Raw genomic sequence first — 19822 nt, forward strand, 5'->3', positions numbered from 1 at the left:
AGAAAGGAGATTAATTGTCTCTGAACGAACTGTAGAAATCGAAATTAAAGTAATAATATTCAATAATTACGAAGGAAACTGGTACTGGCGCCACTCAGGAAATGAATGGGATATAAATTGTCACTAAAAGAGCACCAGAAATCCATATGAATCCAAATGACTATATAATTCTCAATTATGAAGGAAAGCAGTGCAGGCTCCATTAAGAAAATCCAAACAGCGCCAGACGACTATAAATTAAACACGTCTTGGACAAATTAACATTCACGTTTAACCAGCCAGAATTATCATGCAAAAAACCATTAGCAACTGCATGGAGAAATTCGCAAGAAAATCAATACGTCATATATCTTTCATATTTCGAAAATTCAGAATCCCAACCCAATAATCATGCAAAAAACCATTAGTACTTGCATGGAGAATTCGTAAGAAAATCAATACGTCATATATCTTTCATATTTCGAAAATTCAGAATCCCAACCCGAATAATCATGCAAAAAAACCATTAGCACTTGCATGGAGAATTTAACAAAAAACTATAAACGTCATATCTTTAATATTTCAAGAATTCAGAATCCAGCCGAAGTTGAAACATTTAAATGCTGCGAAAATGGCAACGCCAACCAAAGGCTAAGCCTTAAATCTTCAATATCTCGTTTGGAGGAAACTTAAAATGTAAATATACATACATATGCATCGCACTTTCTCTCCGAGGAAGCATCCACCGGCACTTGCCAAGCTGCACGTTTTTACCTTCTATCCAGTGAGTTATAATATGATATAAAATGTTTATTGGCTGCAAGCATAAAACCACCCAACAAGCAGGCAGTCGTACAAGTTTATATATATATATATATATATATATATATATATATATATATATATATATATATATATATATATATAATCTACTAGTCATGTTTGTTATAATTACATACATACCCTATATATATAAAAATCTACTAGTAACTTGTTTACAATGACATACATACCCCGTAGTTTTAATAACTGCACTGCCCTGTGAACTTCCCCATTTCTTCACACGTATACTGGGTACGTTAAGTCTGTCTCACTACAAAGCTTGCGATCCATATGAAGAATCAAATGAAGTAATTCTGATGTCAGTAGAAGGATTCGAACCCGCAATTTATATTTATAATATATATATATATCTATATAGATATATATAGATTTATATCTATATATATATATATATATATAATCCCACAAGAATATATGCTTTCCTATTGCAAAACAATACACCAAATTACTCAAGAAAAAGAGCTAAATATCACTAAAATGCAATTCTGAAACCAGAAGGAATAATCTCATGTGTATGGTCTGAATACCAATCAAACAAAAATCATCTGCAAGTATATTATACCAACTGTATTATTATTATTATTATTATTATTTTATTATTATTATTATTATTATTATTTTTCAGATGATGAACCCTATTCATATTGAACAAGCCCAGATTGACCATGGAATTGAAATTTAAGCTTCCAAAGAATGTGGCGTTCATTCAAAAGAAGTAAACAGAAGGGATCTCACTTATCATACCAAGATACCCCTTCCACATACCCTCCTGTAAAGGATATACCCACGGAGAACACGAAAACCAACACAAGGCCACACCAACTCGCCTAAGAATATATACCCCATCCACGCAATCGATCGATTGCCAAAAGCAGACTGCGGTACCTTCAGCCCTTCCCTATTTAGTCCTGTCACACAAAGTGGCGTCGTGTGCGTTTCTGATTCTGCCCATCGTATAATGTGATAGGGGGCTGCCGGGCGGACGGACGGACAGACACACACACACATACATACAAAAGGGACAATGCGTGGAGGCGATCACTCGATGCTGACGTTTTTATTATTGATATTTCTTGGGAGTTCGAGGACGTGCTTAGACTTAACTTATAACCTTGGCTTCTCTCTCTCTCTCTCTCTCTCTCTCTCTCTCTCTCTCTCTCTCTCTCTCTGTGTACCCACCAGTGTTAGTGATATCTCCCTCCTTTCAACACGTCTCTCTCTCTCTCTCTCTCTCTCTCTCTCTCTCTCTCTCTCTGCCTTTTTTTTTTGAGAGAGAGAGAGCCACTTCACAAACTTCCTGTTGCTGATTATGCATGCAAGCTTTCGAATAATAATTCATTGAATTTCCTTAAATACTTCTCCGTGCTAACCTCCAATTTTTCCAGGACCTAAAATTCCCCAACTGTGGCCCACAAATAATTAGTTATAACAGAGAATATCACGATGAGATCACATTAAAGACTATGTCTAACCATCCACCAAGGTCTTCGAAGTTCACTGTGCTATATGTCAAGTTTACATCACTTCTCATGAAATACTCCATTTACTTTTTATTATAACTTTCCTTTTGAACAACCATCTTCCTCTTATACCAACATTGTCTTTACTTCGGAGCGTAGAAACATTTCACTTTGCCTGATATCTTGCTCAACTAAGGAAGGTTCTCTTAAAAGAATGAACAGGTGTCTGTTGACCACTAAAAATGAAATATCTTAAGTATAAAACAGAGTCAAATAATTTATTAATTATTATTATTATTATTATTATTATTATTATTATTATTATTATTATTATTGTTATTATTATTCAGTAGATGGAACCTATTCATATGGAACAAGCCCACCACTGGGACAACTAAACTGAAATTCAAGCTTCCAAACAATATGGTGTCTATTACGAAGAAGTAAGAGGAAGTAAAGGGATATACAGAAAGAAGAGATCCCACTTATCAAAAAAGAAAAGAATATAAGAATAGATTAATAGAAAAAAAGAAGTATTAAAATATAAGGATAATATTATTAGGGTAGTTATATACAAACATGAGAGAAACTTAAAAGCAAAAGGGGGAACTTTTCGTTGAAGCATATACGCATCAAGCCATCTCCTAGAAACAATAGCAACTCGATCAACAACTTCTTCGCAGGAACCTTCAGCCAACGAGAGTCTAACTCGCAGGGTAAGACGCAAAAAAAAAAAAGGCACCGAAGATGGTACGCCCCTGAGGGAGGGAGGGAAGGAAGGAAGGAACAATGCACGGGAGATAAATGAGATGACTGGAGCATCACAGCATCCCATGAAAAAACATACGCGAAGCGCCTCTGGTGGCCAAAGAGAGAGAGAGAGAGAGAGAGAGAGAGAGAGAGAGAGAGAGAGAGAGAGAGAGAGAGAGAGAGACGGAAGCTATGCAAGATTGGGAAGGAGTGCCCTTGGAAGGTTACGGTTCGCTCCTGAGAAGGAGCGGAAAGTCTCGACTGATGACCGACCCTCAGTGAAGCGGGTATTGTGGTAGGTCAGGTCGGGTCGTAGATGGAACCGATGTCGAGTGGTTGCTACAGGTGTGCGTGTCTGAACTAGACAGGTGCTTGGCATGATCTCAGAGTTATATCATGAATCGGAGTATTATTTCCTACGCATTATTATAAAAATGTTCATTACATCAATGTTTCTATAAAAAGAGAGAGAGAGAGAGAGAGAGAGAGAGAGAGAGAGAGAGAGAGAGAGAGAGAGAGAGAGAGAGAGAGAGAGAGAGGATTAGGATAGACATATTAGTCCATCCGAGGAGACGTCATGTGCTCATTTATCAATTTCTAAAAGCTGGTTTTCCAATTCATTCACAGTGTTCTAATGATTTATCTTTTCTTAGCACTATCTTTTGACACCGAGAGGAGAGAAGAGGAAGAGAGGAGTTTCCAACTAAATACTTCCAAATTCACGCACTTCATTTTTTGCTTTGATTCTCAACTGATAAGATGCCCTCAATCAAAGGTTATTTTCATTTCCTAACGAATTTAAAAATTATCAACTCAAATCATGAATTTTTTGTATCCTCTGTGAAAGCAAAATCGTGATCTGGCGAATCTAGCCAGTTAACCAAAAAACCTTATCACATTGAATGACGACATCGGAATAGAACGAAGCTATCGCATTATTTTCTGAAAAATAAACACAACTCGGAAAGGTAAAGAGCTATGAAACAACGAATATAAGACGCGCGATCTTATAAACATTTAAGTTATTGTAAAATCTTGCGAACGGAATCTGTTATGGGAAAAAAATTCATTCCAGCTTTTATCAAAACTAATTTTTGCTCTAAAATTGTCAGCTGGGAAAATACCAGTTTGAAACAGATGAAAATGCAAGTATTGCAAATCCATCCATTACACAAAAACTAAAATGATTATTTACCATACCACAAAAATAAATAAATAAAAACAATAAAAAAAGGATAAACGTCCAAAAAAAAAACCTTGAGAATTCACGAATCCAAGAAGAGGTGGCGTTAGTGAAGACGAGAGAGAGAGAGAGAGCCACCGACACCGCTGATAGAGACGATTTCTTTATCGCCTGACGAAAACACATTCATCTTCCGAGGAGGAGGAGGAGGAGGAGGAGGAGGAGGAGGAGAGGGGGGGAGGGGGGGGGGCTGGTTGCAACCGATCTATGTTGTGGCCTTGGATGCAACGCTAGCTGGTTTAATCCTCCTTGTTGGAAGGAAAGCGGAAATTGCGTCTTATGGGGCAGAGAGAGAGAGAGAGAGAGAGAGAGAGAGAGAGAGAGAGAGAGAGAGAGAGAGAGTTTTCCTATGACGTCATATTTTACTAATAATATTTCTGTTTTGTCGTGAATATCATTTCTGTACTTTGTGAATGACGTATGAATCTAATTAACTTCATGTCCTAAAGTAGGTTACCTCCAGCTTACTCTTGCATAAATATAACTAACTTTATATCATACAACAGGATACCTTCAGCTCGGTCCTACATCAAAGTATGATGGCATCCCAAGAAATCCGGAGCAATATTATTTTGGTCCAAAAATTTAGAGAAAGATATCCCACTTTAATATTTGGACACACTTAAACATACATAATTATCCAGGACAGCATTTAGATTTAATAAAAAATAAACATATTTAATCAAAAATAAATAAATGTATAAGTTTTATAACTACCCAAAAGAACAACAGTTATATTAAATAAAAAATAAATAAACAAATAAGTTATCTAACTATCAATAACAACAACAGAACAACTAATAGAATATAATTCAACTTTGCAAAGTTGTCCAACAGTTTTTGATATTTTGATATCGTTTACTTTGATAAATCGTAAAGAGATGTTTAATAATGTTTAACGAAACCTACAACCAGACCTAGAGAGAGAGAGAGAGAGAGAGAGAGAGAGAGAGAGAGAGAGAGAGAGAGAGAGAGAGAGTGAAGCTTCCCTATCTCTAGCTGTGACTAATCTACTTTGGGAAAACTGGGGAAAACCAGTTTGAACCTTCCCATCTGCTTACTTACAAGATAAAAAGGCGAGATTTCGTCGAGAAGTTTACCAAAGTTTGCAAACACGAGGGGAGAGAGAGAGAGAGAGAGAGAGAGAGAGAGAGAGAATGTGCCTTTTGCACTAAACTTGAGCAAAAATTGAAGGAACCAAGTTTCACAAAACATAAATCAATGCTATTAAATTTCTGAGAAAAAATAAGAGCGCCACTGAATAATAATAATAATAATAATAATAATAATAATAATAATAATAATAATAATAATAATAATAATAATAATAATAATAATAATAATTTGCACGTGAGGAGAAAAGAGATGGAAGCACATTTTAAAAATACAGTTGTTAGAAACAATCATAAAAATAATGTTATCAAACTTATGAAAGATACAAACATTACAGCGCCATTTAAAAACTAATGCCAGCTCCTTCATCAAAGGAGAAAATCTAAGCAGAGAAGCAGGTGGACCAACTCTCAAAGCCTATCAATCAAACACACACAAAAACGGTGTCAAAGTGACGAGACGTAACGACGTATACGTTCGAGAACTGACGTCAGAACTTGAGAGAGAGAGAGAGAGAGAGAGAGAGAGAGGAGAGAGAGAGAGAGAGAGAGAGAGAGAGAGAGAGACTATGAATGATAAGAGTAGGTTAACTTTGAACGTTCCAGATTCGGTGGTAAATATGTAATGGGTGTTTACAGATTTATGTCGACTAGTATCCGATTTAAATGGTGTTGAATGAAGCTCGAAAAATGGAATATTTATGTATGTATATGTATATGTATGTATATATACGGAAATATTTATTCAAACAAAGTTACAAGCTTGACAATGAAGAATGCTATTCCAGGAAAGCTAGTATATTTATGAATAAATATCTCCGCTAGATACCATCCAGTTTCAATGAGGTCCTGTTAGTCATTACATTAAAGGACAGAACAACTGTGTAAGTGATAAAGTTAATACCATACATTAGGAGAAGTAAATAAATATTATTATTATATCCAGAAGATGAACCTTATTCACATGGAACAAGGCCACATAAGGGGCCATTGACTTGAAATTCAACCTTCCGAAGAATATTAAGGTGTTCATTAGGAAGAAGAAAAAGGAGGAGAGAGAGAGAGAGAGAGAGAGAGAGAGAGAGAGAGAGAGAGAGAGAGAGAGAGAGAGACCTCGCTTACTAAAAATGAAAATAAATTAATGATTCAATAACCTTTTGATTATAACTGCATTAATAAACGATGCGCAATAGGTTATTTACCCCTCATCTTCCTCTTCCCATTCAGACGATTATAAAGGGGAAACACCCGGACACACCCCCCACCCCCCCCCCCCAAAAAAAAAAAAAAAAACTCACACAGGAACCATGAGACCAGAATAACCAACCACACCACTATACTTCCTAACGACACGAGGAAGGGAAATCGAAGTGGCATCCCTTTCGAAAAGAGAAAGTCATAATTCACACGTATTTGTCTCCTTCATGTTGCGTCATTTACGGCCGTTTAATGAGCTCCTGTTACGTCATTCACGACCTGGTCTCTTCATATAAAAAAAGAGGGTGTAAGCTTAGAATTATAATTCGCATGACTCACGCCTTAGTGCCATTAAATTTTTCTAATTTACCGAGGCGACGAAAGTAAGGTCTTGCTTACAGGAAAAAGAAGAGAGAGAGAGAGAGAGAGAGAGAGAGAGAATGCCAAACCAAGGTACATAGTTTTTTTTTTTTTTTTAATAAGAATGCTCCCACGTCAAAACTCCTCATCCAGTTCAGGAATCGAACACTAGTCGCCACTTTGCGAGGTGAACAAGCTAACATTGCGCTATGAGGAGGCCAGAGAGAGAGAGAGAGAGAGAGAGAGAGAGAGAGAGAGAGAGAGAGAGAGAGAGAGAGGAGGGGGGGGGGGGAGGGGGAGGGGACGCTTCACATTCATTCTAAAAACCTCAATGTCTCAACGTATAACTTTCTCCATTTGTTGAACCTGCTCTTTGAATCAATAAACATTTGCGTTTAAATTGACTACTATCTCGAAAATAGGCTCATCCAAATACTCTTATTTCTCTAAAAACATTTCAACCTCCATCTATACAGCAGGAAGACCCAACTCGGCTAAACACCTGTAACCATTAAAAAAAAAAAAAAATCAAAAATAAAGAAGACACTGACTCAGCCAGCCAAGAAAAGCAGAGCAACAATGTCAGTGAATTTATACATCAACACCTATGACGAACAGGGATGGCATTTTCCTTGAGTGTTCCTCAGGTGCTGTGAGAAAAAAAAACTTCCTATAGGGTACGTGGAACGGGATTCATGAAGTTCTGAAAGCTTCAGAAAAAAGGTTACTCTTTGGTATGGAGTTAGCAACTAAAATCTGTAGTTTTCAAGTTGTCACTCAATCTACTTTTCAATATTCAACTAAAAACTATAGTCATTGAAGGCACTTCTTCCCAGTCCTGTTATATTTCTTAAGAAGGAAAATCAATGATGTACTATGTATTATAACTGATGTAGGATACATATACCAATAATGAAAGTATTATAAATAACAAAAAGGGTGGCAGACTACAAAACATGGCAAGAAAATTCATTCCTAACTGAATAAATAACACATATACAAACAACATTAATCAACACGATATGTAAATTTGAATCTCATAACATCCAAAACAGGTCAAGTCGTGACACCCTTTTGAGATACGACGAATCTAATATTATCTCCTACAGAAACAGTAATCTGGGATTAACTCAAGACACTGGCAGGCTTTATGAACTCAGAGCCAAACAGGTGGGAGGGAAGAAGACCGGAAGTTGCTATATAAATACAAATTTTAAAGGATGAAAATATAAAAGATAAATCAAATTACACCTTAAACACAATGGAGGCTAAGACAGACAGATGACTTCATTGACCACATATCTTTTTATTATTATTATTATTATTATTATTATTATTATTATTTTATTATTATTAGTCAGATGATACCCCTATTCATCTGAAACAAGCAGACAGGGGCCTTTGACTCGAAGTTCCAAAGGATATGGAATGATATTTACCTGAAGTATTATTTGGCCAAAATACCATACTTCATACACTGAAAGCTATACAACAATATGCGTGATTCTTAAGTAATTCTAATACAAATTGCTGTACAAACAATAAAGGACACAATATTTTAACCATAAAAGCCATGAACATAACACCTGTTATTAAACACTAGTACAGAGACTATTTATGTACAATGGTACATATTTTAAATTATAAATACTCTTTCACAATCTTGATTATAGCTTAAAGTTCGTTCAATTACGAGAAGCTGAATTCATAATTAGGAAACGTTCCCGAAGCTTTATTTTCATCTTCTGTAATAATGTAAATTACCGCAATACATATCCACAATTTCGGACGTTAACGTACTACCTCCACACGTACTCACATACACGAATGTAAAAATTAACTATCCCTGTATGACACATGAAATTTATGATTACAGAAAATGGCTGACTAATAAAATACCTTCTATCTACTCTGGTCTTTCTTCTGGCCATAAATATCACAGGTGATTGTGAAGATAGAAAATGTAAAGTTAAAAAAGTGTGAAGGGGGCTTTAAAGACTATAAGATAATTCAGTTAGTAAAATATATTGTCTGGTCTTCTCGTATAATATTCTCTACAACTCAATAGTCTCTCAACTTTGTGGGCTATGACTACTATTAAAATAACTTATTGGAAGAGAGATAACAGAAGAGATTCAAGAAAGGCCACACTAGTGCATCTGTTCTTTGTGTCTGCTTCCCAGTACATTTATGTACCTAAATCAGACATGTAACGAAGTCAAGGCTTAAATACAAACATGACCAACTCAGACACATAATAAATGAAATTACTTTACGTATTTAGCCACCATCTGTGAAATATACCTTCAAACGATTTATCATGGAAATATAACGTAATCTGAATCATTATAGGTAGACTCGTGACATTCTCAATTTCGAGAATAAACAGACATATGGTCCTGTAAAGTATATCCTTTGTTTATTAGAATTAATTTTGCACCAATGTAACAATCTTGGTTCCCAATACATTTCGAGTTTATTTAACTTTCTATAATCTTGGTTCCCAATACATTTCGAGTTTATTTAACTTTCCATAGCTACAGTTACTATCCCAACCCTTCAAGGTAATCGAAAATGACTAACAGATATTTCTTACAAGTGAAATACTACCTGCACTATAGAAAAGTAGAAACTTCCTCAGCATAAAAAGCAATGTGAAGGCTTAAATTAGACCACGTATCTTTCTCCCTTCACTTGATGTATGCAATGGGCTATTTTGTTTTTACTTTATTGGGACTCCCAGCTGTATATTACGGTTACAAGTGGCTGACTCACAAACACTTTACAAGGGATCTTCTCTTGGTTGGCAAAGGAAATCTTTAAGGGGAGAGGGGATGGAGGGTGGGGGCACCTCACGACACCACCTCCGCCAATACCCAGCACGTGACAGACACGGCTCATAAAATACACCCCACCCCCTCCCATTCCCCATCTCTCTATTAAACTAAAAATAAGCATGAAAAAAATTATGTATACATGTATGTATGTATACACACACACACACACACACACACACACACACACACACACACACACACACATACACACATATATACATATATACATATATATACATATATAATATACATATACATACATACACATATACATATACATATATAACATATATATATATAATATATATATATATATATATATATATATATATATATTAAGCCCTTAGGAACTTTTCCCTAATCCAGACATACCTTCTGCCATCTACATTTGATTCTTCAAAGCACTCACTCACCATAAACATGGCTGCATACACCTGGGAAAGGACCTATTAAAATAACATTTTCTACTCTATGATCTAGGGAGACATGCTGGGTGAGAGAGAGAGAGATAAGACATCAGAATGAACATGTGTAAGCAAAAAATGTGAGTGATAAAAGAACATGTAAAACACAAGAGCCATACTTTGGTCTGATATTTGTGTGAGCCATCAATATACAAGTAGTATTTGATATTCAACCTACCTATGTTGAATGTGCACGAAGGTAACTTGTGGAAGATCAAATTTATATTTCAGGACATAAATGTATCAATTCCAGCTGTAACTTGTGACCAAAATCCCAGAAATGGAGATAGCATTCTTTGCAAGTAGTTTGGCATATTCCCCTGAAGTAAGTAGGATTACTGCTCCCACATTAGCCCCCAAAATCCAGCATGAATGTACAGTATACCTTTCCCACAACAGAGATATTAAACAAATAAGGTATCAAACTCTACAATGAATAATTGAGGTTAAGTTTGTAATTTCCCTTACCTTAACTTGTGGAATATCCCTACCCACGCTCTCGCCGCTGCTGCGTTTCTCCAAGATGTCATCACTGGACAAGCTGTAACAAAGTTATAAAAGATGTAGGAAATTTTAGGCCTCAAATCGTGTTGCCATCTACCGCACTATAAAAGCAGTAACAATATAGTTAAAACCTATTAAAGGTTTCTAAAACACTTAAATATCATAACTAGTCTCTTAACAATACAAATAACAGATTATGTAAAAGGAATCTAAAAATGGATTTTAACTATCAAAACCCTGAATCCCTCTGTGAAATAAAAGCATTACCTTTCAGTATGAATATCAGACGACGTCATGGAAGAATCTTCCGAGCCAACACTATTCAGGGAAGCACAGTTCACTTCTCTCTGTTGCTCTTTGGCTTTCCTTTCTTCCCACTGTGCTTTGACTTCATCAGCAACTCTGCGCTTTAGCTCCTCCACGCGACGCCGCTCTTTTTCAATGACAAGGGTACCTGAAGAGAAAACAGCTACAATCTAACAGGAATGCTACTTTCATTATCAGCTTATGCGTTACAATCATCTCAATACAGGGAGCTATAAAAGATAGTTCTTTACAATATCGAGCTGAAACCTTTAATTTCATGATACTACCTGACATTTTACTCACCCTGTTTGGCTAAAAGAAGTTGACGATTCCGCTCTATTTCCATTAAGGTTGCCGAAGTTTTACGGCCAAGCGTCCCATCGTTACAACCAAGAGGAGCTGATGAGGTTACCTGAAAGAATTGAATAACACTGAATCAATTTCTTGCAAATTACAAATAGTATATGTATTGATGGCTGCAAGAGCATTCCAAAAGCAAGAGCATCAGATGGTTATTTTACTGGGATAAACATCAACTGAATTTCAAGGTTTCACCACCACCTAAAAAGTACCGCAGTAATTCTTTAGATCGGTCCTTTGAATGGAAATCTGGATGCAGCTGTCTAAATCAACTATTCTATAATTGTGGTGAAAATTACGGAACTGTTGAATATTGTACGTACATAATTGACTTGCCTATCATTAAATACTGTATTTAAGTATGTTTGGAATATTTACTGATCTCTTTCCTAGAGGCAAAGTGTTTGAAAATATTCTAGAAAATTAGGAATTTACCTTTCAGTGTAAAACATTTGCCATTAAATTCTAATTGCTTTGGTGAGCATGCCTCCCTTTCTGAACAGCTCCTATGGCTTACAGACAGGTCATCTGGATCCAGGTTTTGTTACAATAAATTTCAATAAATATTCCAATATCATTTGGTATTTGTAATTTTCTATTTACTTGGCAAGACTTATAGGTGAGGCATACAGACTAGTTTTAAAAAAGCTAAACTTGTGACCTGAGAGATTTTTTTATCCAGATTTTTTACAAAATTTTAATGAACCATAAAACATGACAGTTTCTGACCAGCAAAAACTCAAATCATATTCCCAAACTTTATCCTTTTCATGGTCAGATTGGCAACTTGACCTTGTTCTGATAATCTGCATGTGGGTTTGAATCCTGCTCTGGACATCAGAATTACTTCATACCCTTGCAGTTGACTCTAAGGCTTTGTGGTGGTAGGTGTATCCAAAATTTGTGAAAAATTTGAGAAGTTAAGTAGGCACAGCGGTTATTACAATTACATACGTTTCTGGCAAAAAGTAACCAGTAGATTCTATAGACATTTACCTGCTGTATTCTATCCAGATCCTCTTGAGACTGATCCAAGAAGTGAAGCCTCGACAACCGTTCAACTAAATCAGGAGCACCACTCTGGAGTAGGAGATTTTAGTAAGAAAATGATTTCAAACACATACAGAATACAAAAGGCTACAACATTTTCATAACTTGACAAAATTAGGTATCAATAACATACAGTACTTCATCACTTCCAAGTCAAAATATCACAAACAATTTTTTTTTTCTGTTAGTTTTAGTTTTCAGCTGTTCATTAATTCTGAAAAAGTTAAGTATGAGTTCCCCGCATACATAACGCAGATATTTGAAATTAAAGTTAATGCTGCAACCATTACATTAAAAGCAGAATAAAGAGGTAAAAATTAGTTTATTAACAGTGTAATAACTCACACACACACAAAAAAAAAATTCATAAAATATTGAAAACTAAAACAGTATTTTCACATTTTTAATGAAACAAATTACCTTATGTTTAATGATTCACATTAAAAATAAACTTCATTCACTTGAAAATTATTACTTACAGACTAAAAACTATATCATTAAGATAATTAGATAATGAAGTAAATAATACAGGCTATAAAGACTGGCAAAAAAGATATCAACATTTGTGTAATGTGTATCAGCTTTGCCTCAAGCCGAAAACTCTGCCTTAAAGCTAATACTATATAGCAACACTGATCTACTTATCAGCTACAATACTACATCACTATATCAGGGGATTATTATGACAAGAGGCAAGTACCTCTTCTGTGTCGGATGAACAAGCAGGGGAGCACTGGCCATTGGGTGGTGTGATTCCCAAGCGAGTCAGTTCTCCGAGACGTCGTTCAGCAACTGTCAAACGCCCTCGCTCCTGCAACCCAACACCAGCTTAGCAATAGCAATGTGCAGCACACAAACATGATCATCACCTATTGCTGCCAAACTTTACCAAATTCCTCACGCAACAAGTAGTATGCAGTTGCGCTGCTGACAGGCAATTCTCAATGAAGCAAGAAAAATAACTATCACACTGCAAATTAAAAGTCACCTCTGCATCAAGGCATCCACTAAAGTACTAAAACTTTATATTACCAATAAAAAAAAAGTTTTCTCACTCTAAAGGCAGAAGCTTCCTAACAACAGGCTATCGCAAGACATGACAAATTTTCTAAACTACCAATTTTCTAACAGTACATTATTCTATCCATATCCTAAACTTAACTACGTCAGTGCAGTAAAAATTAATCAAGATGTACTCAGATTTTTTATTGCATATTCTTATAATAGACATACACATATTTTATGAAACACTACTGTTTGCAGCAGACTCGGTCTAACACAAGTTCCAACTACCTTCAGCTGCATACTATGTACTGATATTCTATAAAAACTTCTCTTGATTAAATTATGTCCATTATCATTTTTCTCACTGAATTCAGGCTATAAATCTTGCACTCTAACTATTTCTTTATCAATAATAACTGTATGGATGTATCAGTTCTCTGGAGTCAATCAAGGATAAAGAAAAACATAACAAATAAATATAACTCTCTGAAAATAAAGTGTACTAGTAATGAAAGTATTACTTTATTTAAACTATAAGTTTTACTTTTATAAAAGTTGATTTGTAATAAAGTCATGTAAATTACATTGTCTTTAAAATTTATTTTCAGTTTTAAATTTGTCGCTTGTTTAGGAAATACACGATAGTTTTTTTTAGATAGGCGAAGATCCTGCTAAAAAGATTTTGATTTATAAAGAAGTTGAACATAAATTACTTGGTGGTTTTCTGAATTTCTTTTTAAAAAGAACTACCTTTATTGTGATACTTGTCATTTCCTCAAGGTAGAACCGCTTCATCACATTCACGGCCATTACATAAACATGGCAATTCGAAAATATGACTGTTCCGCTATTAAAAAATAGTCCTTGGAAAATATAAATAATTATGTTCCTGTAATTAAACTCAACTAATCCCTAAATATGTAAAAAAAAAAAAAGAACAATTATGTTATTCTAATACTACTACACTATGCCCTAAAAAATGGAGTTGAAAACCAGAAAGTAGTCTCCTTTCTGTATATAAAATAAGTCAAGCAATCTGAGCAATGTGGAATATTTAATGGAAAAAATTAAACAGACCTCCAACATAAACAGGTAACTTTTTACACAGTACTGTAATATATAACTATACTATCTATAATATAATAAAAAGGTATAGTGTATATGAAAATAAAATTGTTTAGCTTATCTTTTATGAAAAATAATTTCAGTTTCAGTTTCTCAAACAAATATGTATTTATTCTGGGTGACATTCAATTATCCAGTAGAACACACTATATTCAGATTTACATCACAGTTATCTGAAATCAAGTGGGCTAAAGAAACCACTGGATCATATTGCTATTAGTATCTACGTACTATATATTTTACCTATTGATTCTTCATGTTTTTGCTGTATACTCACATTACTTTGCATGTACTGTATATCAAACAGCTTGAATTTAGCTTTAGAAGTATATACGTATAAGGTAAACAAGGATACTCATACCTAGTTTAAATAAAAGGTAACTGGTATGAAATGAAGATTTAGCTTTCTCATTTATTATAAATATATTCTATACTGTTTTCCATGTAGACATTAGTTTTATTTCTATTTTGCTACTTCTGCATTTAAAATGTATTGCCTGTGTATAAGTAATCTTAACTATAATCTAGGCTGACTTGTTATTGGTATAAACCAGCCCATGTCAATCTAGATGTTCTCATAAACAAGTTAATAAAAACTAATAAATACTAGTGAATGGAATCAAATGAACAGGAGTCACTATGCTTCTCTCAGTTGCTAATACATTACTTAATGCAAAATACAAAAACAGCATTGCTTGTGTGAAATTCAGTACCATACAATGTAAATTTAGCTTTTTAAAACAAAATAGCCAAACTTCCATCTCTGCTAAATTCCAAAAACCAATGAACGCAAAATAAAAACCACAATTCATGCAATTCAGTATAAAAAACACTCAGCATCAAGTTGCATTATCGCAAAAACCAAACCATACATTAAAGGTTAATTGTAAAGCAATCTTTCAGCTAATCATTCACACAATATATTCCATTCATATAAGTGTTATTACAAACTATGATATGAAAATACCTTTGCAATCTTGGACAGCAACTCCTGTCTTTCCTTTTCCAAGACCTCCGTCTGTTGACGCACAGAGTGAGTCATTTCCAGCATGCAGTTCTCTAACTCTGTGATCCTCTCCCTTCGGCTACTGACTTTTTCTCTAATCTCTGCAATCTGTAAGAGATATTAGAAATATGTCTATCCGTTACTCTCAGGCCATCAAAATGACGTAGCGAAAACAATATGTATACCTAATAGCAATGGGAAACCTCTTGGGGTAAGCATGTGGTACGATGTGCTTGAGAAACATTGTATGCCTGTTTAAGTCTTTCCTGGCTCTAGAAAAAATGTTAATTTTAGTAAACATTTCAATACAATACATTGAACCCCCGTATTCATGGACTCACATATTTGCGGATCTCTCTCTAAAACATATACCCCCATTATTCGCAGAAAATTCGCATATTCGTGGTATTTTTCAATGAGAAATGTCCACAAATTCCTGGTTTTTGTATCACTTTCATCATAAAATGAACTTCTGTGATAAAACTATTAAAAAACCAGGTACATATAAACATTTTTAGTGGGTTTTTTGAGTTTTAACTAACAAAATAAGCAATTTTAAGTATTTTTATAGGGGTTGCAACTATTCACAGGTTCTAGCTGTTCTCGTGTGATGGAGGGGGAGGGGGTTGTCTGGGTACACATCCCCCCCCACGAAATATGGAGGGACCACTGTATCTAAAAAGTAAGATGGAAATGAAACCTGAACCCAGCAATACCGAGGCTGGATAACAAAAACTACGGTACTATGGAAACAGCTGTAAATGACCATCATCTTCAAAGCAAACACATTTCATTAAAGAAAACCAACAAAAACATACCTCTTTATTTAGCTCCTCTCTCTCAGACTCCCGATGAGCTTCAATTTCCATTTGCTGGAATTCTGTGTCTTCAAATGCCTGTAAAAAATTGTAATAAATCCAATAAGAAAACCCCATGAACATAAAGTTGAAAAAAGAAAAAAAAAAATACAAGTAAAAGCCTACTGATGTAAATCTTTACCACAAAGTATGGTGTGTTAAAAACTTGAAGGACGCTAAACCGACCACGATTCTTTATTGAGAGATGAGAATTTCATGATAAAGTAGTTTTGGAGCTACAAAAACATTTTATTTTCAAATATGTCAAAAGTAAAAAAAGATCATTTAACATAAAGACCACAATAGTATAAAAATCAAAAGCACTGCCTATGGAACCCTCTCCATCATTACACCTATATAATCAATCAACAAGTGTACACGTTTAAATACAGTAAATTAGATGAATACTCAAAAATCCTGCCAAATAAATCAGGATTTGATGCTACTGATTATTTCTGCAGTCTCACCTCATACGGGGCACAGCTTACATGGCACACCTTGCATGATACACTGTTGAGTGTACTAAAGACTCCTTGCAGAATCCCTTCAGCCCACCTGCATAGCTTTCTGCCGTAATTTGTCAACTAATCCCGTCAGTCCCTCTAACTTTTATAATTTAAGTGCTGTACTGCTTAATTATTTCTGCTTTGCTAAACTTCACTAAAACTGAAGGATATGTATTCTTGGTAACTGAACAACAAAGTTAGGCAAATACGTATATGATTAATGGTGTATATGATACTTTTGTACATATTATACAACATTCTTCTTCTTTCTTTGCATTTTCATTCTTACAAATGTATTCTCTTTTCCTTTCCCTCTCTCTCTTTAGTGCAGCAGATATATTAATTACAACATAAGCACACCTGCATAGACAATTATGCCACCCCCAAGAAAAAACTTTAAGACTATTTATTTCCTCTGCTAAACTCAAGAGATGACCATAATGAGTACATGAAATGAACAAAACAAAGAAAGTCTAACACCTCCCTCTGCACATTTACTCAAAAGCTCATGGCCATGGTGTGATTTTTTCCCAATGATTCTGAATATGTTCCAGTCTACACAAGATTTGGATTCTTAAAACCAAAACCCAGCACCATAGGTACTTTTGAAATAGCCGGTGAATGTAATTTTTTTTTTTTAAACTAACATTTACAGGCTTTAAGGGCTGACATATGAAGCAAACTATCACAGGAAAAGAATTCCCATATGTGAAAAATCCCGAAAATAGCATAGAGGATGAAAATAATTACACAAAACTAGACAAAAAAACTAACATGATCATAAATAAAGGTTTAAAAACAAACCAAGGCAAATTATAGAGGAGAATCCCAATTGAAAATACTGAAGTATTTTACCCAAGGTCATTAAGTCTGAAGACTTCATTGTCATACCCCAGCAACCACAGGTAAAAGCTCTCGAAACAATTAGGCACCAAAAACAAATACTATCAATTACAGTCGATTTCCAGTTCCAAAGAATAAATACTGTTTTTTCAAAAGCAATGATTATAATTCCTGCATACCAGATGTACTGCTCACTGGTAGGTAGCTAGGGATTCACAATGAAAATTTCATACTCATTAGCCATAGCTGCAGAACCTTCCTAAAACTTACATGTATCAACATCAATAATACTTGTCATATATTATTCAATGTTGTCACTAATATTTACAGATCTTATGCCACTGTTTTATACAATTTATTAGCTAATGGTAAGCAAATGTTGACCCGTCTGATTGATGTAACACACAGCCAACAACCTACTAATTTTTGTCAATAGTAACCTGAACAATATAAATAATTCACAAGTATTCTGTTTCTTTTCTAACCAATTTACTACTTTCATAAAGGAACTTTGTTACATACCTAGTATTCCTGAAATTTCCATGATCCATATACATCTCCCTACATTATGCATAAAAAAGTACAGTTTGGTCAGGAAAATTTAAAGGAAATTTTTAAATTCAATCTATCCAGTGCTATTGCATTCCTTTACAAGCAAAATACTATATATAGTGCCAGCACACAACTACAAATTTCTACTGTAGTGAAAGTATTTATATCTAGAAATTAAATTCATAAATTTTCTACCCATTGCAAAAACCCATCATAAATCTATTTTCACTATGGATGGATTTTTGGAAAGTAAAGACTGTAGGCTAAAAGAGAGCTAGCAACACCACCAAAAAATTAAATCAATCTCTCTCATTTTAACATCTACCATATCATTAACACTCGTATTTAAAAACTAACATTCAGTGTAGTACTATGCAATCCAGTATGTGCATCACTTACTACTGATATATTTTCTATGAATAAGGTGCAATACCTCAAATAGCAGCCTCGGTTACTATGAATTAATTCTAATTACAAGTATAGATACACTGTCTTTAGTGTAGAGGGGACTCATAACCACAGTATAATTTGGGATGTGAGTGGAGAGCAAGGTAAAGTATTTTTAAAACAAGAATAACACTGAAACCAGTTTTGATATAATATTCCCTATACTGGTACAAAAACATGAGTACGTGTTCTCATTGAGAGAATTTAAATTCGGCATATGAAAAATCAAACCTGCAATCCTAAGAAAAGTTTTTTGCGCTCAATCAATTTTAATTTATTTCCTATCCTTTGCTTGCATTTAAGATGGAAAGGGTTGCGTATACCTGTAAAATAAATGTAGTAATCCAACCTTTACCAAAGATTTACTAAAACTAGACTATACTGAATTTGCTTGTTTTGGCTACATAGATCACAAAAAACACAAAATATCCATGCGGTGGTACATATGTGAATAAAGGACACTGATGAACAAGTTATAAGCAACTCCCCAAAGTGATGCCTTTAAATAAAAAACAAAAGGCAAAATATTATCACTACTGTGTAACAAGAACAACCCATTCTATACATATAAAACAAACCCACACACTCCAAAATACTAATTATATTCCTCACAAAATCAAGAAAAGAATGACCTACTGTAACTACGCAATTCTTTCACGTTAATAAAAGCTGACAATCTTTCTTGATTATGAATGAAAATGTGTAAAACAATTTAGATAGTGGTATAGCAATGGATAGAGATAAAAAGGGCTCACAAAACACAACTACCAAAAGAGCAGAACTGCCAATAATATCTCACAATGCAAAACTGGAAAATAACAAATATCAAAGCAATAGGCCCATCCCAAACCTAATTTTAAAGAAGGAGAGTGCATTTACCAATGCAATGGTGCACCACTCTTTAATATCTTTAACCCATTACAAACACCATCTCAAACTTCAACTTAAAAGATTTAACTTAAAACTCAACACACATAATGGGAATTTAAAAACTGGATATTAGGTGACACATCACA

The 19822-nt window shown here is 34.5% G+C and overlaps 1 protein-coding gene across 6 annotated transcripts in view; it reads right to left on the minus strand.

The window, feature by feature from the left end:
- The window catches only part of LOC135209570 (pleckstrin homology-like domain family B member 1), a 308555-nt gene that overhangs the window by 86041 nt on the left and 202692 nt on the right, over positions 1–19822 (minus strand). For 5 of the 6 annotated variants that reach the window (XM_064242241.1, XM_064242238.1, XM_064242239.1 and 2 more), the window contains 7 exons: positions 16420–16497; positions 15563–15709; positions 13166–13276; positions 12412–12495; positions 11359–11467; positions 11017–11203; positions 10714–10786 (listed from right to left, as the gene is read on the minus strand). In XM_064242241.1, the coding sequence (XP_064098311.1) occupies positions 10714–10786; positions 11017–11203; positions 11359–11467; positions 12412–12495; positions 13166–13276; positions 15563–15709; positions 16420–16497 (789 nt within the window). The remainder of the gene's footprint in view (positions 1–10713; positions 10787–11016; positions 11204–11358; positions 11468–12411; positions 12496–13165; positions 13277–15562; positions 15710–16419; positions 16498–19822) is intronic. The other variant, XM_064242240.1, reaches the window with a different exon arrangement.

This window comes from Macrobrachium nipponense, chromosome 38 (assembly GCF_015104395.2).
Source record: "Macrobrachium nipponense isolate FS-2020 chromosome 38, ASM1510439v2, whole genome shotgun sequence".
In the NCBI taxonomy this organism is placed as follows: domain Eukaryota; kingdom Metazoa; phylum Arthropoda; class Malacostraca; order Decapoda; family Palaemonidae; genus Macrobrachium; species Macrobrachium nipponense.